General features: G+C 38.3%; 2 protein-coding genes across 2 annotated transcripts; both read left to right on the plus strand.

The window, feature by feature from the left end:
* The first annotated feature begins 7802 nt into the window (after positions 1–7802).
* LOC139723805 (uncharacterized) lies at positions 7803–11003 on the plus strand. The gene is made up of 3 exons (XM_071635012.1): positions 7803–8823; positions 9660–10117; positions 10962–11003. Exons 1-3 carry the CDS (start codon positions 8382–8384, stop codon positions 11001–11003), a joined length of 942 nt encoding a protein of 313 aa, XP_071491113.1. The 5' UTR covers positions 7803–8381.
* Positions 11004–12654: 1651 nt separating this feature from the next.
* LOC139723846 (uncharacterized) lies at positions 12655–19928 on the plus strand. Its single transcript, XM_071635055.1, has 2 exons — positions 12655–13392; positions 19745–19928. Exons 1-2 carry the CDS (start codon positions 12818–12820, stop codon positions 19926–19928), a joined length of 759 nt encoding a protein of 252 aa, XP_071491156.1. The 5' UTR covers positions 12655–12817.
* Positions 19929–21718: the final 1790 nt, after the last annotated feature.

Consider the following 21718-nt stretch of genomic DNA (forward strand, 5'->3'; position numbering starts at 1 on the left):
CATACTCATCATCTATAAATTTCAAATATCAAAGGATTTAACAATTCAGTATTCCCATAATCAGTAGTTTAAAAAAAAACATGTCATAAAAACAGAAAGAATCTGTAAAATGGGCAAGGGAGACAAGACAAAAAGACGAGGAGACACACAAAAACAACAAGCAAACAAACATCACACATACACACAACACAAAGCTGTGATGTAACAAATAACATACTGGGGTAACATAGTAACCTGAAGCCTCTGTTACATACTTCAAACACTTGGCTTGTAAACCTCAGTAGGTTGTCTTGGACATATTTGATGGTCGCGGGGTAGACGAAAAATGCTTTCTTTCCTTCTTGCTGTAGCTTCTTTAACTGTGGAAGGAGCGCTCTACGGCGTGCTTGAATGCGCTGGCTGAAGTCCTCCGCTACAAATATCTTTCTCTCCTTGTACTTGAATCCACCCTTGAATGCAGCGATGCAGGCCTTCCTTACTTTGGCTCGATACTGGAACGATCCAAAGCACACATGTATTGGTCGATCCTTTGGGCGCTGGTTGCCATTCTGGTGCATACGGGATTGGTGGTGGCCCTGGCGGGGTGCGATGAGCTCTCTCGATCTTGGCATCACCAATGGCTTCATCGATGGACGATAGGAGTGATGAGATCAGCTCCCCACAACCCCCTGCAGCATCCGTTTCTTCTCCTTCTGGGAGATTAAAGAACACCAAATTATTCCTTCGCGACCTGTTCTCCAAGTCATCGATCTTGACGAGTGCTTGTGAAAGCTCTTTTTCCAAACTGGTGAATCTCTCCTCACAAGCCTTTTCATGAAAATCAAGACTGGTATTACGTGCTTTAACCTTCTCAGTCACTGGCGAATTGAAATTCAGACTTTTGGGCTTCTTACCTCCTCCTCCGGGGTGTTTGGTGGGCGACAAAAACCTCTTCTCGGCCATGAACACAAACAGTTAGAATAAACTTAACGAGAACGGTCTGGACTGGCCTTAAAACAAAAATTGTTGGGAAAAAAATAAAGCGAGGCTCGAGAACATGCTCTTTAGAAGGGCGCCATCTTGAATCCCGCATATACCGGTATTTGAATGAAGGGTCAGACAACGAAATTTCGAAAGCGGTAAGACTTGTAAGTTTATTATAAACTCTTATTTTTTTCTTTTTTTTTTTTTTTTTTGCTTTATAACAAATGCCTATAACTAAAGTGAATCGATTAACGTTAGGCCTGCACAATATTAGTGGTCTGATACGCTATTGGAAGCAAATCACTGGACATTCTTGCATCTGTCACTGCCACTGGCGTCCAACTTAACGTTAGTTCAGTCCCACGTGTATCTTTCTGCGATGGTAATTTTCTCCAATACATTACCATCCAAATCCACTTAATACATGAACAAGCTTATCTGAAGATAACCTTCTAAGTTAGGGCTGCGTTTCATGAAACCGTCATAAATATAAGTTCATGACATCCCATTGAAGCATGTACAAACTCTACATTACAATACACGTTTCAAGGGGATGTCCAAGAAGTTAGACTTACGACGGTTTCATGAAACGCAGCCCAGATCTAGATCTACTGCGTAATAATAGTCATTACGCTGGATTTGCTTCAATAGCGTTCCTGTGTATCAGTGGGTGTTGGGCACCGCTAGATCTTTCATACATGAGAGGAAAATGATTTTTGAAATTTCACTTTCAGCTCTGAATCCCCAGCCCGAATTGTGGCAAAGTAGGAGTTATCTCGCTTTGGGCAATTTTGTTGTCTGTTTTTGACTGCACAACAGTGAATGTTTGCTATAATATAGAGTCCCGCATAAGTTTGGCCCTATGACTATGAGTATGAGTGATGCAAATCATGAGTTATCTTCAGATAAGCTTGTACATGTCATGTGTAAGTGGGCATGCAAATGCACTCATAGGAACTTGGTACTGTAGGGTTGTGTAGAACAAAGTTTCCTTGTTGGAGTAGTCGGATAGACTTCCCTAACACTAATAATATTTCAAGTCATACCCATTTTCTTGCAATCAGTTTTAGCGGGAGTTACAAGGAAATCTTGTCGAGTAGTCAAAACAGACAAATTTCACTTAGCAAGATCCGACCCCGACTGCCGAGGAGGGGGGGGGGGGGGCACTCACTAACCTAATATAATAATGGTATACTCGGTCTTTATTTTATTGTTTAGAGTACACTCCCAAGGTGCAATGATGGATGCCCTTTTGTAGTCTACCAAGATGATCCTTACAATAGGGTATGGAATGTATGGTATTACCGGACACTTTTGACGCCGTCGCGAAACCGCAAATTTGACTTCGGAGGCCGACGAACACAAGAGCCCCCGGATAAAATACAGGCCAGTGGAGAACCCTGCACATGGATGAGTTTGCATGGACAGACAAAGGGAATACACACAAAAGCCTATAGATGCTGTGTTTTGGTGACCTGGAACAGAGCATTGTATTACCGGACATGTGTTTTCTATTGAAAAAATTATCCAACATACAGACATCGGAAAGAAGTTATTTTGATCATATTTTGCTAATAACATATAAAATCCATATTGGCAAAGTGTTTCTGTTTCTTCTTATCAATATCCTTCTGAATTTAATTGTGGAGAAATGTACATGTAGCAAACTATGTTCATTAATTTTCTCTAGAGAAAAAATAAATTATAGAATATCTCTTATCCCATTAATTTAGTTTTTCCCACTTATAGTAACTATGTCTAAGAGGTTATCTTAGTCTTAGACAACCTCATTGGTTATAACCTATGAGGTTATCTTAGATAACTAAACTTCATAGGAAAAACAGTGCAAATAGGCATGGATTAGCATCTATAGGCTTTTGTGTGTATTCCCTTTGTCTGTCCATGCAAACTCATCCATGTGCAGGGTTCTCCACTGGTCTGTATTTTATCCGGGGGCTCTTGTGTTCGTCGGCCTCCGAAGTCAAATTTGCGGTTTCGCGACGGCGTCAAAAGTGTCCGGTAATACCATACATTCCATACGCTATTGTAAGGATCATCTTGGTAGACTACAAAAGGGCATCCATTATTAGGGATTTTCTGATTCAAAACAGGGATTTTGCACCTTGGGAGTGTACTCTAAACAATAAAATTACAGATTTTGAAAATTGTTAGGCATGTTTAGGAATTTTCTGACTAAAAATTACAACCCAGGCCATGTTTAACGTAACGTTAGGGATTTCTTCAAAAAAAGTGACCCATCTGAGCTGAGCAGCACACCCAAGACCGAGTATACCATTATTATATTAGGTTAGTGAGTGCCCCCCCCCCCACCCCGGCAGTCGGGGTCTGATCTTGCTATCAAAGTGAAATTTTGATGTCTGTTTTGACTACTCGACAAGATTTCCTTGTAACTCCCGCTAAAACTGATTGCAAGAAAATGGGTATGACTTGAAATATTATTAGTGTTAGGGAAGTCTATCCGACTACTCCAACAAGGAAACTTTGTTCTACACAACCCTACATTACCAAGTTCCTATGAGTGCATTTGCATGCCCACTTACACATGACATGTACAAGCTTATCTGAAGATAACTAATGATTTGCATCACTCATACTCATAGTCATAGGGCCAAATTTATGCGGGACTGTAGCGAACATTCACTGTTGAGCAGTCAAAAACAGACAACAAAATTGCCCAAAGCGAGATAACTCCTACTTTGCCACAATTCGGGCTGGGGATTCAGAGCTGAAAGTGAAATTTCAAAAATTATTTTCCTCTCATGTAGGAAAGATCTAGCGGTGCCCAACACCCACTGATACACAGGAACGCTATTGAAGCAAATCCAGCGTAATGACTATTATTACGCAGTAGATCTAGATCTGGGCTGCGTTTCATGAAACCGTCGTAAGTCTAACTTCTTGGACATCCCCTTGAAACGTGTATTGTAATGTAGAGTTTGTACATGCTTCAATGGGATGTCATGAGTAGTATATATATGTTCCCCTCGGCACCACGGTGGAGCCGGTGGAGCCGGTGGAGCCGGTGGAGCCGGTGGAGCTCCACCTTGGCTCCACATGATAAATATGCATGAGATGATGACGTCATACGATAGATATGCATGAGATACAATCATACATGAATATGTATGATGTCATTATTTGCTGGTAGGATTAGATAGCGTTAATAAGGGGGAAATGAGCCCATCCTTTAGATAAGATTATGAAAGCTTGACGGTGTTGTGGAGCTGTCAGGACTGTGAATATGTACGAGGTTGCTGATGTCGCGACGATGAATTCTGGACGATGTAAATCAGCTTGCCACGAACGTAAATGTAAGCGTGGAGCCTTGCGTATGGCAAGCGATGTTTTGTTCGTTTGTTGTTTTTTTTTTTTTGAGGAAAGGCGAGCGTTGTGTGGAGCCTAAAGAATATGCTTGAGGTTAAGTCTCGATTTATTTGCGAATATGTAAATCAGCGTGAAGGTTGGTTGTGTGGAGCCTCGGCAAGCGATACGACCATGATATGTGGAGCACTACCTTTGCTGTTATTATTGTTGTTGTTGACTTTTTAAAGGAAAGTGAGTGTGGAGCCTTCAGGGTTGTGACTATGACATGTGGAGCGTAACATCTATTTCGTTTCTTAGAGGGAGGGTGAGAGTTCTAGCTGTGGAGCCTGATGCATATGCATGAGGCCGTAATATCGCCGATGATTATCAGTGAATATGCAAATTAGCTTTCCATGAACGCAAATCTATCGTTCGTGGAGCCTTGACAAGCGCGGTGACGATGTGGAGCACTACACTTACTTTTTGTTTGTGTGTTTATTTATTTTCTTGTTTAGAAAGTTGGGCGTAGAGCCTTGAGTGTTGTGACTATGACATGTGGAGCGCTACATTTATTTTCGTTTCTTAGAGGAAAGGTGAGAGTTCTAGCCTTGGAGCCTGATGTGTATGCATTAGGTCGTAGTGATGATTTATCAGTGAATATGCAAATTAGCTTTCCATGAACATCAATCCTTGACAAGCGATGTGACTATCAGATGTGGACTCAGCGCTGCACTTACTTTTAGTTTGTTTGTTTCTTTGCTTGTTTTAGGAAGGTATGTGCGGAGCCTTTAGCGCTGTCACAATGCGCTGTGGAGCGTTACGATTATTTTGTTCTAAAAGGAAAGATGAGAGTTCTTAATAGCTGTGGAGCCTTACGAATATGTATGAAACCGTAGTATCGCCGATGCTGTATTCGTAAATAATATGCAAATTAGCGTATCACGAATCTGAATACTTGTGGCATGGAGCCTTGGCGAGCGATGCGACCATAAGATGTGGAGGGTTACATCTGTGGTTGTTGTTGTTGTTGTTGTTATCTTTCCTTTGATATTAGAAAGGTGAGCGTGGAGCCTTAACAAGCGCTGCGGCTATCACATGAGATGTGAGCACTATATTATCGTTATTAGTGTTGTCATTTTTTTTTTATTTAGGAGGGTAAGTGTCTTTACAAGCTCTGATAAATGTGGAGCGCTATATTCGTTGTTATTGTCTTTTATTAGGAAGGTGAGGGTAGAGCCTTTACAAGCTATGGGAGATGTGGAGCGCCACGTTTGTTACTGTATTAAATGTAGAAAGGTGAGGGTGGATGGAGCCTCTACAATTAAGCTACCAGATATGTGGAGCAGTACATTTGCTGTTGTCTTTTTTCTTTTCAGGAAGATGAGGGTGGGGCCTTTGCAAGCGCTTTGACTATGAGATGTGGAGCCTTACATTTTGTCGTTGTTGCTGCTGTTGTTTTTGAGAAAGGGTGGGCGTATGTGGAGCTGTATGCATGAATATACATGTATGTGCTGTAATGACAATCTTTTTATAATTTTTTTTCTTTTTTTTTTCTTATTTTGTTTTTTGTTTTGTTTTTGTTTTGTTTTTTGTTTTTTCGTGAAAGTACATGTAACCTGCAATCCATGAAGTTTTTGCCTGGAGCCTCGTATGAAGTATCATGAAGCAAAGTGATCTTTATTATCGATCGTTCATATGGCACAACGGATAGGATATACTACCTAACAACATTTTGAGGGCGTAACGGATCATGATGTATAACCTCAATGAATAGCAAAATACTAGGAAGTTTTAAATGACTCGAATCTATTGCGTTAGATTCGGCCTACATAATACACATGAAGAAAGAAAGAAAAAAAAAGGAAGAAAGAAAAACAAAATTAACAGCATCAATTGATTTATTATGTATACGCAATATGTATAGCTATTCAACTTACAAATCAAGTATCTATACAAATGGACCCAGAGTTTCTTTCTTCTTCAAAATACGTCAATGCATCACTTGAATCGTACACTATTTCAACCATAGTTCGTATATAATATGCTGTTGAATATGAATCCATGCTTTATTGAGTATTTCACTCGATTATGCGTGACAATCACATATTAACTAAATTGAACGCGACCACCATACGTGAACTAGACTACCAGTATTTTTTGATAATGATGCGTGTTTTGATCAACCTTTGATCGTGCGAGCTTGTGCAACCATGGAGGCGAAGGTTTGAAAGTGCCTGTGCATAATAAACGCAGTGGTACAGTGTATCTTTCGTACAGTGGCCAGAAAAGTCAATGGTATTATGTAACCAGTAGGGAATGACTGGTCTCTATGGAGTGGTGAGGGAAATTTATCCTTCCTTCCCTCCAGTTCAGGTTCATTCGGCCTTTACATTGTTTTTGAGCATATTCGCTTGCATTACCCGCAGATATTCACAGGAAGCCGGGGCCAGAAATCATTTACGCGTTATGGTATTACGTAACCGTAGAATGACCGCTTTCCTTGAAGTGGGGCGGTGAATTTTAACTCCCCTTACTCGAGTTCGGCCTTTGGTGGTTGTGGAGCGTATCGCCTGCATTACCCTCAGACATTCTAGGTGAGCAATTTCAACACGAAGATGAAATTGAATTTTCCAATGAATTTTGAATATCAAAAAGAAAGAAATCCCAGCTAAAGAAAAAATTGTTCATTGTATCGTAGCACGCTGAATTTGTAGTGAATAGATGACAGATGACCGCTACTTTCTACTTTGGAGTAGGTTTAAATAATATATATCACGACACTGGATAGGTCGGTCTCATCCTGTTTCCCTATAAAGCATATTGGATTGGCGCATTTTTGTTGCTGCGATAGTTGCTGAGTGATGATGTTGGTCGATGTTTGTAGAATCTTTGGCGCAGTATGCTGTTTCGAGACAATTTAAAGAACAAATAAATACCAATAAACAAACAACAATAAAAAGAGAGTAAGATATCCGATAGTTTTTTTTTCTTAGTTTGATCTAACGGATATCCTATAGACATCGTAATATTGATGAGTATAATCTTGTTCACGAGTCGAATTAGAATTAATTTATATTTCTCGCATTCATTCGTATTTTGTTGTTTTTAGTTATTGAAATCGTTGTAAAATGTGTGGTGTTGTGGTCATTTATCCTTGAATTGTTTTTTTTTTCTTTTGAATTTCGCAAACTTTTTTTTTTTTCATTGTACTTGTTTTTTTGCTCAACACGTCTGAGCTTGTTATTATCATTTTTTATTATTGTTATTCATGTTTTCTTTTAAGAATAAGACAGGGTAGACACATTCAGTTTGCTAACTGCTTTACAATGGCGCCCCTGTATATACACAAAATAAAACAACAAATGCATTTGTAGTAACATGATTCACACAATTACAGATCAATGACATAAACAAAAAGAAATCACCTTAACTACACTTCTGTTACATGTATACATAAGAAATAAGGCCTTAACGATTTAGAAAAGGCTTCTTTGTTGACCGACCACCATTTTTTTTTCGAACCTGCTTTTAATTTAGCATTTATTAGTGCTTCACTTTAATAATTTTTGTACATTAAGCTTTACATTAATTTGATAGTCTTAAAACGCAGGACTGTTGAAGCTCGTATGTTGTGGAAAAGTTTAGTGCATTCACATCTTACGGTATACTTGAGTGTGCATGATGCTATCAAGTAAAGTGGACATGAATATCATACGTGAGCAAGACTACCAGTACTTTTTATACTGTCTACACCGTATCTTGTTTGGCCATGTACAAGCTTGTGCAGTAATGGAGGTGAGTGTCTGGAATTGCATGTTAAACTATATGCTATGTGCTATGGTGTGTGCAGTTGCCAGGAATCATTCGAGCGTGATAATATTATTACGTAACCGTAGGAAATGACCGCTTCGCCTGATATGGGGCGGGAGTTATAACCCTCCTTTACTCGGGTTCAGGTTCATTCAGCCTTTGGCATTTGTGGAGCACGGACCTCTAAGAGTTCAAGAAAGAAACGTGTTTATATACCCATTTTGTGCCATCTTTGTTGATTACACTTGCCTGTATTCTTACAGAGACAAAATACTAAAGCCACCATGGAAGACGTCTGTCGGAAATTTAGCTGCGAGTTTTGCAGCGCAAATTTCACGGAGAAAAAGAATTTGTTGCGCCACCATCGTGTATTTCATCAAGAACAGAGAGTATTGCATGTGTGTGATTTGTGTGGAAAAGCTTTCAGTCGGCCCGATAGTCTCAAACGACACATGAAAACCCACCAAAATCCGAATAACGTGAAAACGGATGGTGAAGACGGGCGTCTAACTTGCTCACAGTGTGATGCACAATTCATAGAACAGAAGCATCTTGATGAACACGTGAAAACACATCGCCAGAGAGATAGCTATTTGTGTCATACATGTGGACGGACATATTACCAACGTGAGAAATTTATGAAACATCTGGATTCCCATCAACACCGGACTCTTCCAAAAGCACCCAAAAAGCGAACACCTGAACAACAAGGAAACCAAGCAAAGAGTAAGTACATAAACAACAACTTTATTAGAATTTATAATTTAGTATAATACATTTTATATGTCGTGATTGATTACAACTGTGAAGATAATGGCTACCAATTTGTGGGATAATCAAAATGCTTGAACTGAATATCAAATGGTTATCAGTTTGTGTAGATATTTTAGGCAGTAGTATGCACTTAAGAATAATAAAAAAAAAAGAAAATGCTAGACTAAACAAGAACAGCCCCTACTGCATATATCATTGTAAAGATGGGTGAAAATTATAGATACATTATATATCTCGATATCTACACACTTGTACACAGCAAAAATAATGAGTTAGTTGTTTCTTACAAAATCTTGTCAGTTCTCCCTTGATTTATAATGAAGAACAAGAGGAAGCACAAACTTCTTAGTAGCGTAATGATCAGTACGAGACATCGCACTATGCAAATAAGCGTGTGACCATTCTGCATTGTTGTCTTTATGTAATGAATTTGCTTTACATGGTTTCCAACTGCTCGATTTTATTTTTTTTTTTGCGAGGATATATCCAAGTTTAATCAAATATACAACAAACGTCAAATAGTCATATATACAGTGGAAGGCCTAGATTAACTCAAAATTTGTTTGCTTCTTTGTTTGTAAAAAAAAAAAAAAAAAAAGAAAAGAAAAAACTCAATTGTCATGTAACAAAATATAGACCGACCTACAATTCATTTGTATCATTTGGTTGTTGATTTCAAGAATAATACTGCGATACATTTTCTAGTTAGCCGAGCAAATAGGCTTTTGATTATATTAGTGCAACAAATGATGATTTATTATGCATAAATCAATGCACCCCATTTTCAGGACGTCGCGTACAGCCTGACTTGATGCCGATTATCGACATTCCTCCATACATCGACCCTGAAAGCTGCGCCGCCCAAGTGTACAGGGAACATTGGCTTGACATTCAAGACAGACAGTCGTTTGGCAGAGTTCATCGCTTTTACAACTTTCATCTTCCAAACCTTAACAACGAAAGTCTTCGAGAAAAGGCACAAAAAGTGTTTGAACAGCAGTCTTCAGTTTTCAAGATTAATGCGTCTTACGGTTTCGTACTCTGTAACAATGAAACTAGCGAGTGTCGGTATTTCTATGCCAGTAGAAACACTAAAGTACTCAACGAGCCTGCCCTCGTTACTAACAAATCGTCATTTCAAGAGTTTCTGGATACATTTCTGAAAGAAGATGTTCTGGAATATGCTCGAACACTTCGCCCAAATTCCAAATGGGTGGTTCAGCATATCACAAATGTGACGTTCTATGTATTTTGTCTCACAGATCATCCCATTGGCCAAGGGATAGATCTCCCAGCTTATGTACAGAATAACCAGGCCATTGTTTCGTTAGTCAGTAGCCGAAGGGATGGCCGGGTGTATAATGATAACCTATGTCTTTTTAGATGCCTAGCTCTCTTTCAGGGGGAAAAGTCTGAAGGTCTTGAAACCAAGGCCAAACAATTGCTGAAACAGTACACAGGCCTACCTCATGTTTCCACCTCAGAGTTTTCAGGCGTTAGACTCGGTCATTTGAATAAAGTGGAAGAGTTCTTTAAGATCAATATTATGGTGTATGAGTTACAACCAGTACAATGTAGTGATGATGAAGGTGTGACAGAATGTGAAAAGAAACTGGCAGACAATGATAATGTAGCAGTAGCCGCTAAACTCGTCCGACGGGGACTGGACAAATTTCCAGATACTATGTATGTAAATCTATACGAAAATCATTTCAGCTACATCTCCGATATTGAACGTTATTGCCAAAACTATCAATGCCGTACATGCAATAAATTTTGGAAAACTCGAAAGACACTCCATCGACACGAAAAAATGTGTACTTCTACGGCCACTAAGCATGTTTTCCCTAAGGGAAGAGCTACATTTCACAATCCATTGACAATATGGGAAGAGTTGGCTGATGAAGGGATTCTGGTTGAAGAAGAGCGCAGATACTTTCCTTATTTTGCTACCTTCGACATGGAGTCCTACCTAGAAAAGATAGAAAACAGCAACAACCTGAATGATACACCAACTGACAAATTACAGTATAGCTCTAGACATATTCCGATGAGTGTAAGCGTTAACTCAAATGTTCCCGGATACACAGAACCATTTTGTCAAGTGTCCGATGGAGACTCACAAAAACTAATCGATGACACTGTGATGTATATGTTAGAAATTAGTCGGAGTTCTTATTCGTTGCTTCAATCTTTCTACAAGGACGTCACAGAAAAATTAGATCTGAAAATACAAGAATTTGAAACCTCGCAAAAGAAAAACAAAGAAAAGCCTAAGAAAGCAACCCATCTCATGAGACTAAAGCAACGATTTGTCAATCACATCGAAGAACTGCCTGTGGTTGGGTTTAATTCGGGGAGGTATGACATTAATGCCATTAAACAATTTCTCTATCCTTCACTTTTGAAGTATGATTCGGTCGACTTTGTCATAAAGCGAAACCATAATCACATGGCTCTGAAGTCGCAACATCTCCAGTTCTTAGATATTTCAAATTTTCTTGCCCCTGGATTTTCGTACGCAGCATTTCTAAAGGCGTATGACTGCGAACAGGGGAAAGGTTACTTTCCGCATGGCTGGGTGGATTGCCTCGATAAACTGAATGAATCTGAACTTCCCCCTATCGAAGCTTTCAGGGATAATCTCAAGCATACCTCCTTTTCAAGAGAGCAGTATGAATACTGTCAGCGCATCTGGAAAGAAAATAAGATGTCTTGCCTGAGAGATTATTTGATATGGTACAATAATCTCGACGTTACACCTTTCATTGAAGCTGTGGAGAAGATGCGTGAGTTCTATATGAATCTCAAAATCGATCTGTTCAAAGACGGTATTTCAGTTCCTGGACTTACCATGAAGTATCTGATAAAATGTAGCCCAGAGGCACACTTTAGCTTGATCTCGGAGAAAGACAAGGATCTCTATTACACATTTCGTGATAATTTGGTGGGAGGTCCGTCTATCATTTTTCATAGGTATCATGAGCGTAACGTAACAAAAATTCGTGGGGGTAAGCCATGCAAAAAGATAGTTGGTTTTGACGCAAATGCGTTGTATTTACACGCAATTATGCAAAGAATGCCAACAGGCCACTATGTAAGACGACGTATCGAGAATGACTTTAAGCCAGATAATAGGCATCCGATCTCCCAAGAGTGGTTAGAATACGAAAGTTTTTGTCGACAAATTCCCATTCGACATGCTGGTAATTATTCTGAAAAGAAAATCGGACATCTCCAGCTTCCCGTGGATGGCTTTTGTGCCGAAACCAAACAAGTATTTGAATTTCATGGATGCTACTTCCATGGGCATTCTTGTCATCTCAATAAAGGTCGTACAAGGAACACTAAACTGGGAAAAACTATGGAGGAACTGTTGGAAAAAACCGAGGAAAAACGGCGATACGTACAAAGTCTGGGTTACGAATACATTTCCATCTGGGAGTGTGAATATAAAGAAATGCGCAAAACTGATCCAAAACTAGGCGCTTTTCTCACGGAAAGGTTTCCTCCCCCTAAATACCGTCATGGGTTGACCCAAGAGAATCTTCTCTCTGCTATTCAACATGGTGCTCTCTTTGGGTTCGTTCAGTGTGATATCCATGTGCCTGATCATCTCAAAGAACACTTTTCAGAAATGTGTCCAATTTTTAAGAATGTAGACATATCTAGAGAAGATATCGGGGACGTGATGGGATCCTACGCCAAGGAACATGACATCATGAACACTCCTAGGCGTAGCTTAATTGGTAGTATGTTTGGTCAAAACATTCTACTGTACACACCTCTACTCCAATGGTATCTTCGCCATGGATTGGTCGTATCCAAGATACACCAATTTGTGGAGTACAAGCCCGTTGCCTGCTTCAAACACTTTGGCGAAAGCGTGTCAAATGCTCGACGTAGGGGTGATATTGATCCCTCTAAGAGTATAATAGCTGACACCATGAAACTAATCGGCAACTCGTCCTATGGTAAAACTATTACAAATAAGGAAAGACATCGAAATGTCAATGTTTGCGACGGGAAAAAAGCCGAGAAACACATCAATGACACATTTTTCCGGGACTTGAACCCCATCTCAGACAATTGCTACGAGGTTGATATGGCGAAGAGAAAGATTAACATGGACCTTCCTGTTCAGATCGGTCATGCCGTCTACCAATTAGCAAAACTACGTATGCTTCAGTTTTATTACGATTTTCTCTTGGAATACGTGGATCCGTCAGACTTTCAAATGTGCGAAATGGATACGGACTCCGCTTATATCGCCATTTCGTCTGAGTCGTTTGATAACATAATCAAGCCCAATATGAGACAGAAGTATGAAAACAACAAGGCACACTGGTTTCCTCGAAACGATACCCCCGAGAATGCTCGATATGACAAGAGGACACCTGGGTTATTCAAAGTAGAGTGGGAGGGGGATGGGATAATAGCGCTCTGCAGTAAAACTTACTACTGTTTTGGTGCTTCTGACAAATTCAGTTGTAAAGGAGTCAACAAGAAGCAAAATGACATTACACACAGAGAAATTAGGGTTCTATTAGGGTTCTTATTTGCACCCTACGAGCAAATCTAACTAAGTGGCACCTTATAGGGTTCGGGATGGATATAGGGTTGCAAATCCGAACCCTAAAGGGAGCCAAGTCTTAAGGGTTCTAATTTGGAACCATTCCATAGTCTTTCCCGAAAGCTGACATGTGGTTGTTGAATGGTGTTTGCTTAAAATGCCACACTATTTTGGGATATTATCGTATATTTTTATTTGAAAATATAACTACACGTTGTTAAAGAGTAACAGTGTCATCAGTAATACTGTACTAAAAAAATTACTACTTGAATTAAACATTTGTTTTTTCTTCTCGCACCGGGATCAAGAATAATCATTTCAATGACGTTATCATAGAGAGAAAGCAAACGAGTACAAGTACACGTATTATGCGTGCACGCGTGGACCGTTGAGCACTTGGTCAATGGCAAAGCTAAAATCGCATGCGCACGCCACGCCGTAGGTCGCGCGGTATACGTGCGTACGTGCATACTACTGACGTTCCCCTTTTGAATGGACAGACGACCGTGAGGTTGGGATGATGAATTAATCTTTTTGATGAGCCAAACGTTGTGAGTAGATAATTGTACTGTAATTCCGTTGAAAATATTTCACAGTATTCGATTATGATATGTGTGAATTATGCTCATAGAATGCTGAGTGGTGAAAACTGATGCGAAAGAGTTGTATCGAGGTACATGTGTACTAACATGTCAGAAGTGCGATCATACATACTGTAAAGCATAGCGAATAAGTCAATGAAAGTGCACGGTAACACGGAAAGCCTCTACCAAGGTACTAACAAAGACCAGCAGCCCCATACGCATAGCGTAATTACGCTGTGCGTATGGGGCTGCTGGACGCAGTTACCAAGGTACGTACGTAAATAGGTGACCGGATATAGTCGCATCATTTTCGTTAATGGGAATTATTACGTTTGAGCCGAGTTGAGGCTCACTTTGGATATTGGTTTCTGTGAAGTTGACGGAAAGAACGATGTAGGCATGTATGATGTGCCTAATGAAGAAAAATAGTGTTCCTGGTTCATTTAGGAGAATTTAAGACATGTATGAAGATTGAAGTCAGAAAATTTAGGTTGGCCTTGACTCCTTGTTGTCTATCAACGAAAATAGAATGTGTGTTATAAATTAGCAATGCCATAGTCACAGAGCATAAACAATGATACACGATATGTGAATTTAGATGATATCCACGTGTGACTGGAGAAGTTGCATGTGCTAGACATGACATAAAATAAGTCACACAAACAAGGTATGTAAACGGTAAATCACTTCAGAAGTACAACTACTTGATCCCATACTTTAGCAGGTAGATATTCCAATATTGATTGTATGTTGAACTTTGTTCTATTCAATTACAGGTTGAACCGTGCTGATCCATGCTGATGCATGGTGTTAGCTTGGTCTCATACTGGGCCAAAGGGACCTGTGTTTGATTGATTATTTATCATTGAGTTCACTATGCATCAAGTTCAATAATGGTCTTCAGGATGAGTGATGCAGGTCAACCTCGAGAGACTGGTGAGCCATATAGGATGCCAGAGCTGGAGATGGAAGATGTTCAGGATGTCAATCCTGGTTCGGCGTTGAGTCAGTGTGGAAGCCATGCCAGTTCTTCTGAGAGTGATGGCCAGAAGGGCATACTATTTGGCAGCTATAGAAACGCATCATAAACTAGAGCTTGAGGAGTTTCGACTTATGCAGCGTAAGATGAGATTAGCTATGAAGACCAAGCTGCAGGTTGCTGAAGCAGAGGAGCAGATATACCTTGACTACGAGAACAAGAAGTTGGGAGGCGGCTTTCCTGTGAAAGCAGAGGATGAAACCTTGCTGTACCCAACTGAATGCGCCAACCAACCAGTACACACGAGTACACCGATTTCCCTGACTAGAGAAGTAGCAAAAAAGTTATTTTCAAATTTTTTCTTTGACTTTTAGCAGATATAGTCCAAAAGCCAATAAGATCATCAGCATCATGTAGTATCCCTGAACCAGGTTTGATGAAAGCCCATCAATTTGTCCGTAGATACATCCGTACAGACCGGGAGACAGACAGGCAACTTGAAAACATATGCCTCCGGCACCATTCAGGGCGGAGGCATAATAATGAGACTCCTATATGTCATGTATGTTTAAACCATATAAAATTTGAGACGGGTCACATTGAATCCCCCCCCCCCCCATTAGAATTGCTAAACACCACGGCTCTAGAAACATCTTTCCATTTTAATCCAGAAATTAATCACCTCCCTGTTTTTAGCCGAGGGTGAGCATGAAGCCACTCCATGAAATGAAGATTAGCATTTTTTTTTTGCAAAATATATGTGAAAATGTCTAATTTCATAGATAACGATAGCTATTTATTCTGTCTTCTAAACTGTTGTCAGGTTATTCCCTTTCTTAGAATGCACTGGCCTTGAATATTTACAAGAATACTCTGAAGAAATATATAATAGAAAAATACAAGAGAACAAACTTGCAAATTACAAATTTAAACACATCCTAAAGAGAACTTGACTTCTATTCACTTTTATCTTTTTTTTTTCTTTGGGGGGGGGGGAGTGTGGATTATGGATGAAAATATGAATCTGCTAATGGATATGAAATAATCAAAGTATGCTTTCCATTATATTTCATACTAGATGGGGTTAGTTTGTACTGTTCATATTTTAGATATTTCTTCACCATCGATAGCCTCAGTGCTTCAACTTTGAATTGATTGTTTAAGTAGGGAACAAAAAAAGAAAATAAGTCGCCTGCTGGTTTTTGTAGTAGACAGCAACACAATGTATGTCAATTTTGGGCAATCTCTGGCAATGCAATGTCATAAGGGGAGTAGCTTTGTGACACTTGACAAAAGCAGGTTTTTCTCACAAACCCTTTATGTATATAAGGATTGAAAAATAGAGTTTGTTCCAAAACCTGAGAAAACTCAACATATCGTATCTACTTTTTTTTTTGCATATAAAAGAACACTGGACTTCACTCTTTAAGAGGGCAGAAACTATTATCATTGCCCTTACATACGCCAGTGACTTGTCGAGGAAATGTGCATGTTTTTCCTAAAAGAAAAAAGAAAGTGAAATTCTCTTTAGGTTTTCCTTGAATTGTTCTACACATGTGACATCATAAACTGTAGTACTCTTCTCACTCTGCTGCGACTGCACAAATAATTTAAAGATTATTAACTTTTGAACTGAATGTCCGCTTTTCAAATTTTTTACTGATGTGTTCTAATAGTATAAGCCAGTTCAGGGTACCAGTTTGAGCATGTGCAGAAAAAGGTTATTTGTACCGAGAGACAGGTTGGTTTTTTAATTTCACTGAGATAAGCATCTGTAATGCTAGGATTATTCATGGAATCCTTATAAATGGTGCCTGCCAGTGCATCCACTTGACAGCAAGCCTGGTATTTGGCAATGTTAACACAAAAAAAGTTTGTTAACATATTCAAAACAGCACTTAGTAAAATAGATGATTCCCTAAGTGTTGGTCACTTCATCTACACTGGTTAGGTTCATTCTTTGTTTGAATATGAGTTCCATAAATGGCTATGGTGGGCAAGCTGCTGCATTATGTCACTTTGAATTGAGTGAAGTGCCTAACCAACTGAGAAAAATGAAAGGTCATTTGTACCTATGTGCACATGAGCTATATCCGGACTGGGTTATTGCTGCGCATTCACTCAATCCACATGTACAGTAGGTCTATATGAAGGTGGACTTGCCCTCTAACTCTGATTATAATTTTAAGCTTTCTTTAAGTAGGTTGTATAAAGTGCTGATATATTTGTGTAAGGTTTGGTGAAAATTAAGTGTTAAAATGATTGGAAGAGTTGTGAGACTGTAACATCAACACTTGAGGTATTTCTCAGGCATGATCATAAATCTCTGTAAAATATTGATGGTAATAGTAATAATGATAATAATGATGATAATAATAATAAAAATAGTAATAATAATGATAATAATAGTAATAATGATATATTTTGCTCCTGATCATTATGCTTGTGATGGTGCCAATACCAATACCTGCTTTATAAATGTGAAAAATTGACTGCTCTTTACAATATTTTGAATGTTGGGGATAAACTGCATACATTGTGTAATTATATTTATGGTCTACTGAGTACAATGTGCTTCTTGTTTCCATCGCTTCAAAAAAAAACAATGTATCAAAAAAAAATTGTTTTTAAACTTGTCTCACAAGACATATTCCTTCCTCTTTATGTCCAGTTTGTCATACCACTGATTGGTTAACCTTATTTTCCCCTTTCTGAGGTAACATTTTCTGTGGAATTGTTAATGTTACTTTGATGCAATGGAAAGTGTTTTCAGATGTGCTATTCTGCCCGAGATTTATAACTGGGACATATCTTTAGCTGTGTGCATAAAAAAGTAACCAAATTTAGATGTGCATTCTTCATTTCTTTATTCTTTTTTTTTCACCTTTCTTATCATTGGTGTAATCGTATATGAAAAACAAAATGTGAAGTATACTAATTGTATAATGGGGCACATTCGCAAGCTCTCAAGCTTGGAATTGGATGGAATATGTCAGTACAAGTCGTGAGTTTCAACTATACATGTATATGACAGAACTTTGCCATACCCTTCATTGTTTTGGCAATAACTTGTGTACGAGAAATCAGAGTTGACATATCGCTGTTAATGTCTAAGAGCGTCATAAAGGTGCTTTTGATTAACGTAAGATGTACCGGTAAATTCAAGGTACATATCTATGATCCATTCTAGAAGTAGAAGGACAATGTGAAAGATATTTGTCACATAGTTTACTATTACTCTGCATTAAGCTTCAGGGATTTTTTAAATAAAAAGAATTAGTGCTTTTTGTCAATGTGGTAACTTCCTTTAAAAGAAGAAAAAGTAATCATTTGATGGAAAGAATGATTTTTTTTTCTTATTCAATGTACTGACCAAATTTCATACATTTTTGATTTACATTGCCCTTTTTATGACAAAATATAATAATAATATAAAATATTTATTTAGCGCTTAATACAACATGTTTCTAAGCGCTTTACAATGCTAAACAACCAAACATACAAATCAGCTTAGAATAACAAATAATTTACTACAAATGCATACAGGGCCTACATAATCATTAATTCTGCTCTAAAAATAAATGAGTCTTAAGTTTCTTTTTGAAGATGTCAACGGAGGTGGAGGTCTGAATGTGAGTAGGGAGAGTGTTCCAAAGAAGGGGGGCACAAACGGAAAAAGCACGGTCACCATAACGATTGTGGGTGCGAGGGCCAAGTTTAAGTTGGGTTGCAGATGATGATCTTAGGTTAATATGCATCTCGTATTAGAATTTGAAGAAATACAATGTATATTTGATGTTCACTTTAAAGTAAACCATGAAAAAGAAAATCGCTGTTGACTTGTCCCTCTTCCATGAGACATATATTAAAATGTTAATAATTTATATGTAAGTATGCACTGTATTCATCATGTTTATGTTCTATTTGTTGTTGAATTGAAGTCTCTGACTTCAGTTTTCGAAAGATTGTGGATTTAATTGACTGAGAAACTGTGTGTAAATCTATGCATGCTGTTTTGCTTCATGTCTGGAGTGTTACCTTTAGGTAATTGTTTGTGAAGTCAGTGAAGGCATCCAGTATATAATTATTTTGGTTTTTAAAAAAAAGGTTATAATTTTCACCATATGGGGTGCAGAAAGGTAACCCTATATAGAGACGTGTGCAAATTGTATTGAATCCTATATTGCGGTGACTTTATCACCCCATAGGGTGCAAAATTGCAACAATAACAATATGAACCATAATGGGTGCAGGTATGAGGTGCAGAAGGGGAACCCTGTATAGAGGTCCATATTTGCACCTTATAGGGTGTTGAATATAGGGTGCTAAATAAGAACCCCCAAAAATAGAACCCTAAATGGAGCCGCTGGTGTTACAACGATATGAACCAGAAAGGGTGCAAATTTGCACCTGAATTTTTGTTCACCCTATGGGGTGCAGAAAGGGAACCCAATGGAGGGGTGCAAATATGCACCATATATGGTGTTAAATATAGGGTGCTAAATAAGCACCCCAAAAAATAGAACCCTAAATGGAGCCGCTGGTGTTACAACGATATGAACCCTATTGGGTGCAGAAAGGGAACCCAATGGAGGGGTGCAAATATGCACCATATATGGTGTTAAATATAGGGTGCTAAATAAGCACCCCCAAAAATAGAACCCTAAATGGAGCCGCTGGTGTTACAACGATATGCACCCTCTAGGGTGCAAATTAGAACCGTAATTTCTCTGTGTGTACGAAAGACATGTACCTGCAGGTACTCCGTTCAAAGGTTGCTGGTAGTGGCGTCAACAAGGGATTTCGTGTGGTCCAAAACGGAATTTCGACTTATTCACAAATTAAGAATGCCTTTACCTACTTCTATCCAAAGAGGAAGGTATTGGAAGACAACGTTTCAACTACCTATTTAGACATTTAATGATAAAGAGAAGCTGTTGTCATTAGATCATTCTCTCTGTACATGTACATTTTGTTATCTTTGCTTGTTTTGACATTGGCTAGTGTCACTGCACGCTCTTATAAATGAAAGGAACTGTATCATACAGTAAAGTCACATCTCAGTGTCATCGGTTAGTTGTGGATAACCTACGCTTATGTGAAATGCTTTTGACATTCTTTTTTCTCTCTCTCTCTCTCTCTCTCTCTCTCTGAGTGATGATATTACATTGTATGTTTCATTTTTTCACAAGTGTATTTGTTATGTACTGCTTATTTTTTACTCACGTACACGCAGTATAGCAAACCATTAAAACCGATGGTTATACCGTCAATCAACCCAGACCTTTTGTCAAATCTGACTTCCCCAAGCGGTGCATGACATAAAACTGATTGAAGCATGGCCCGTCTATGAATTCTGCAGTGTAAAGATATGTTCTGTACTCATTCACGTGATTATTAATGCAGGTACTGATGTACTGTTGTATAGGTATCAATTGTGTGTCTGATAGAGTGAAGTGTATTACATGTATTAGTTTTTTCTTCGAAATGCAAGTTACAACATGTACATATAAAGATACGGGGCAGAATTGTTGTAAATACAGGTGTTGTGAAAAGATGTGTTACTCGTACACCAAGAGTCAATGGACACGCATGTTTTCTTTAGTATAATCATCGTAATATACAAGTATACAAGCTAACACATCAAGAAGAAGAAAAAAAAATTGTTCACAGTCTTTTCTATGTTTCAACCACATCATCTTGTACAATGTAATTGATTTCCCAATAATTTACGCTCGTATTGCACGCCAACGTTTTGCGCTCATATTTTATTCTCAAAAAAGAAGAAAAAAAAAAAGAGCGTTAACTGTATTAGTCTAACAATTGCCAATTTGTCATTGCTGTTTTGATATTATGAACTGTATTGTTATCTACAGGAATATATACTGTATTTTTGTTCTTGTAAGAAACAAACCTATAATTGTTGTGCTTGTATTTTCATAACTTTTGTAATCGTAAGCCAATAATCGACGATAATGCATAATATCGTAGATTAAAACACTAAAGTAATGTTTGTATAACAACGGCTAAGTTTCGTCCTGTATGTATTTGGTTGCGTCGACTGCTGATACGAATTTACAGTTACTTATTTAAATTAGTAAATACAGTTACTTATTATGAATTAGCAGAGAAGGGTTTAGTAATGTTCTATAATGTCTATATATTTGTAAAATGTTTATATTCTTATACGTGAGATACATCAAGCTATGTATGGAGACAGCGTTCCTTCAGGCAAAGCACTGAAAATGCAAAATGGCAAAGTACCTCATGAGACGAGTAGAAGTATTAAAGACATTCAATATTTCACGAGGAAACAGATTATTTGTATTTCGTGCAAAAGTGTTTTTTTTTATTGTATTCATTCTCAAGACGGTTGAGTTTTAATTCAGTTGTCAAATTGTCATTGGTGATAATGTACTGCATTTTTATTTCGCACAGGGCTTATTCTTTTTTTTTCTATGCTAAGGAATGTTAACGTGTTTGGTTTTTTTTTTCAATATTTTTACAGTTGTCATACAGAATGTCCTGAAAACGCGTAATCACCTAGTGTACATATGCATGAAAATATCGATCAAAAGACAACCGCAAAGTATCCCATATAGGGAATAGTGTAACAGAAGCGTAATTATATATCGGTATTGTATTATTGTATCGATTGTTCATACAGATTTACAGTAACTTATTCTTATTAGTTGTACATAAACATAAGTT

This window comes from Diadema antillarum, unplaced genomic scaffold (genome assembly GCF_040938485.1).
Source record: "Diadema antillarum isolate AM-2024a unplaced genomic scaffold, OU_Dant_1.0 scf00000201, whole genome shotgun sequence".
NCBI lineage: Eukaryota > Metazoa > Echinodermata > Echinoidea > Diadematoida > Diadematidae > Diadema > Diadema antillarum.